At 51.3% G+C, this 3,578-nt stretch overlaps 1 protein-coding gene across 1 annotated transcript; it reads right to left on the reverse strand.

The window, feature by feature from the left end:
- Positions 1 to 1,254: 1,254 nt before the first annotated feature.
- Positions 1,255 to 2,810, reverse strand: LOC122368379. The gene is made up of 2 exons (XM_043342269.1): positions 2,720 to 2,810; positions 1,255 to 2,667 (listed from the first exon to the last, which is right to left on the reverse strand). Exon 2 carries the CDS (start codon positions 2,312 to 2,314, stop codon positions 1,289 to 1,291), a length of 1,026 nt encoding a protein of 341 aa, XP_043198204.1. The 5' UTR covers positions 2,315 to 2,667; positions 2,720 to 2,810; the 3' UTR covers positions 1,255 to 1,288.
- Positions 2,811 to 3,578: the final 768 nt, after the last annotated feature.

Below are 3,578 nucleotides of genomic sequence, written 5' to 3' on the forward strand. Positions count from 1 at the left end.
GTTCTGCGAGCAGTCAGACATGCAGACCGGATTGATGTTTTGAAACTTTGACATAATAAACTTTAATTAAATCGACACAGGTACTCTAACCGCATGTGTTTTTTATATCGCGGACAAAAAAGTGGGGATTGTTAGGGTTAAGCAGGGAGTCACCGATGTTAGATCCCTCTCTGGGTCCTTTCATAGGTCACGGTCCTGACCCGAGATAGCTGAGCTGTGTCGCAGCCCTGACCTCAGACAGCTGAGCTGTGCACGCCGTCGGCTCGGCCGTCGGTCGCCACAGCCGCTGACGCCAGTGTCCAAACAGCTCCAAACAATATCCGGCCCTGTATAGCAGGATAAGCCATCAGAGGCGGGAGTGATCAATGGAGGGACGCGAAACACTAACGCCAAGGGGATGACAACTGCTGAGGAATAAAGAAACTACATGAGATGATGTTTTTCGTACTCCAGCGTAGTACGAAAAACATCATCTCACGCTCTCAGTCCCAGCGGATAAAAACAACACCTAAGAAAGAAACTACATGCAGGTACACTGGGAACACGTCATGCTGGAGTTGACGTGTTCCCAGCCCGTCCTGTACCATGCAGCCCGTTCCGGTGATCACTCCGGCCTCTGATGGCTTATCCTGCTATACAGGGCCGGATATTGTTTGGAGCTATTTGGACACTGGCGTCAGCGGCTGTGGCGACTGACGGCCGAGCCGACGGCGTGCACAGCTCAGCTGTCTGAGGTCAGGGCTGCGACACAGCTCAGCTATCTCGGGTCAGGACCGTGACCCCCTATGAAAAGACCCAGAGAGGGATCTAACATCGGTGACTCCCTGCTTAACCCTAACAATCCCTACTTTTTTCTCCGCGCTATAAAAAAACACATGCGAGTTATAAAAAAAAACACATCCCTATCAACCAGTCCCTATCAACCAGTTAATTAATTCGACACAGGTACTCTAACCGCATGTGTTTTTTATATCGCGGACAAAAAAGTGGGGATTGTTAGGGTTAAGCAGGGAGTCACCGATGTTAGATCCCTCTCTGGGTCCTTTCATAGGTCACGGTCCTGACCCGAGATAGCTGAGCTGTGTCGCAGCCCTGACCTCAGACAGCTGAGCTGTGCACGCCGTCGGCTCGGCCGTCAGGCGCCACAGCCGCTGACGCAAGTGTCCAAACAGCTCCAAACAATATCCGGCCCTGTATAGCAGGATAAGCCATCAGAGGCGGGAGTGATCAATTGAGAGACGCGAAACACTAACGCCAAGGGGATGACAACTGCTGAGGAATAAAGAAACTACATGCAGGTACACTGGGAACACGTCATGCTGGAGTTGACATGTTCCCCGCACTGGCACTTATACTGATAGACCAGCCCAGCCTTCTCTTTGATCCCTAATTTGTCCTTGGGTTTGACGAGCCTAGCACTAAGGTTCGCTGCAGGTCTCGTGCTGACCTTCGCGTAGGGTCGGAGGACGCGCGTGACCTGTTCACTCACCCCCTGGATGTAAGGGATGCTTACATAAACCCGTTTGTCCTCCTCCTGTTCCCTGCCTACCCGTTCAGAACCACCACCCTCTCCCATGCGTAGTCGTTCTCTATTTTTTACCCGCCTGTGGATACGGCGCACCATTCGCTTTGGGTAGTGGTTCCTCACCAGTGCCCGTTCTATCTTCCCTGTCTCGCGTTCCTCGTCCTCAGGTGTTGTCGTGAGTCGTGATGCCCGTGTGAAAAGTGTCTGTGGGACTGATGCCTTGTGCTGTGAGCTGTGGTGTGATTCATAGTGAAGGTATTTGTCCGTATGAGTTGCTTTCCTGAACACCTCGGTCTTCATGGTCCCCCCTCCCAGTCTATGTACCTTTACATCCAAAAAAGGTAAGGATCCCTCCTTTTCCTCCTCGAGCGTGAATTCAATCCTCTCGTGCTGAGCGTTGAGGTGGTCGAGTAGTTCACTTACCTGATCTTTCTTTAAGATCACGAACGTGTCATCTACGTAGCGTCTCCACAGTTTCACTGGGTGTGGAAACGACTGGAGTGCACTGGATTCGAACGATTCCATGAACAAGTTGGCCACCACAACGCTCACTGGACTCCCCATGGCCGTGCCCCACTTTTGCTTAAAGAACTTTCCGTTAACCCTAAAGTAAGTAGTACCCAAACAGAGCCGTAACAATTTTATGATATCCTCGACCTCCAGTGCTGTTTCCGCTCTTACCTTGCTTTCCTCATCCAAAAACTCTTCTTCGAGTCTCTGGCGTGCTACTTCACATGCTGCCTCTGTCGGTACCGATGTGAACAGCGCTTTGACGTCAAAAGAAACCATGGTCTCATCGTCACTGAGCGTAACATCTCGTAAACTCTCTTTGAAACTCGCCGTGTCCTTGACATGATGTTCAGACTTGCCTACCAGAGGAGATAATATGCTAGCTAAATGTTTGGACAGCTGGTACGTTACACTGCCTATGCTAGACACGATGGGACGTAGCGGAACGCCCTGCTTGTGCACCTTCGGTAGCCCATAAAGCAATGGCGGAGTCGGGTCCGACGGGTACAGTTTTAGATACGTTTTTCTGTCCAATTTGCCCTGTTGTTCTAAGTCCTTTAGCGCCCCCCTTACCTCTCGTGTGTACCTACCGGTTGGGTCCCTATCCAGTTCAGTGTACGTGTCGTGATCCCCTATTAGTGTTTCTAACCTACTTTGATACTGCTCACAGGTCATCACACATACAGATCTACCCTTATCTGCAGGTAAAATCATAATATCTTGCCTATCTTGTAGGTCACGTAACGCTTTCCACTCCCCCTTACTGAGATTTTTGTTTTGCGGGGGACGGAAGGAATTGAGAGCTTTGGTGACCTCGAATCTAAGCCTATTCGCTACATCCGGTGTTACATCGTCTGAACGGCACACACTTTCGACCGCCGAAACAAAATCCGCGACCGGAACGCTTGTCGGCGTCGGTACAAAATTGAGCCCTTTACGTAGCACACTGACCTCATCGTCACTTAGGCTTACCCCAGACAGATTGACCACCCACTTATCTCCATTGTCCTCCCCCTGTCCACCAGTCTCCTCCTGCTCACCGGTCTCCTGTCTGTCCTCCTGCTTACCAGTCTCCTGGCCACCGGTCTCCTGCTCACTGGTCGTGAGCAGGATACATACCTCGTGGTGGTATGTATTTTGGTAGGTGTTTGAGACGTTTGAGACGTATTGTCTTGTATCTTAATGCATTTTAAAGCACGGCTGACGAAGGGAGCAGAAGCTTCCGAAAGCTACCGAATCAATATACGCATTACTGGTGTCGAAGAATTGGTTCCTAAATAAACAACTCTACATTGCTGTACAGCTAATACGCTTTTCACCTGGTGGCCAGTAGAGGAACTAACAGTTACTACAACTGACCGTCAGAAGCACCCAACACACACCGTGCCGCTCCCAGTAACATACCAGGATGTACACCCCAGTCGGGCAGCGCTCCGGCGTCCGGTAGTCGCAGCTGGTCCAGCAGTGACAGCAGCCGGCCGGCGCTGCCCTCCGGCGCCGTCCGACAGGCGTTCACGGCCACCACCCTGACGGACAGACGTTA

Source organism: Amphibalanus amphitrite, unplaced genomic scaffold (assembly GCF_019059575.1).
Source record: "Amphibalanus amphitrite isolate SeventyFive unplaced genomic scaffold, NRLGWU_Aamphi_draft 000943F_arrow, whole genome shotgun sequence".
NCBI classification, from domain to species: domain Eukaryota; kingdom Metazoa; phylum Arthropoda; class Thecostraca; order Balanomorpha; family Balanidae; genus Amphibalanus; species Amphibalanus amphitrite.

Excerpts from the sequence above, each read along its gene's own strand:
- LOC122368379 (XM_043342269.1), bottom strand. The coding sequence starts at position 2,314 with ATGGTTTCTTTTGACGTCAAAGCGCTGTTCACATCGGTACCGACAGAG.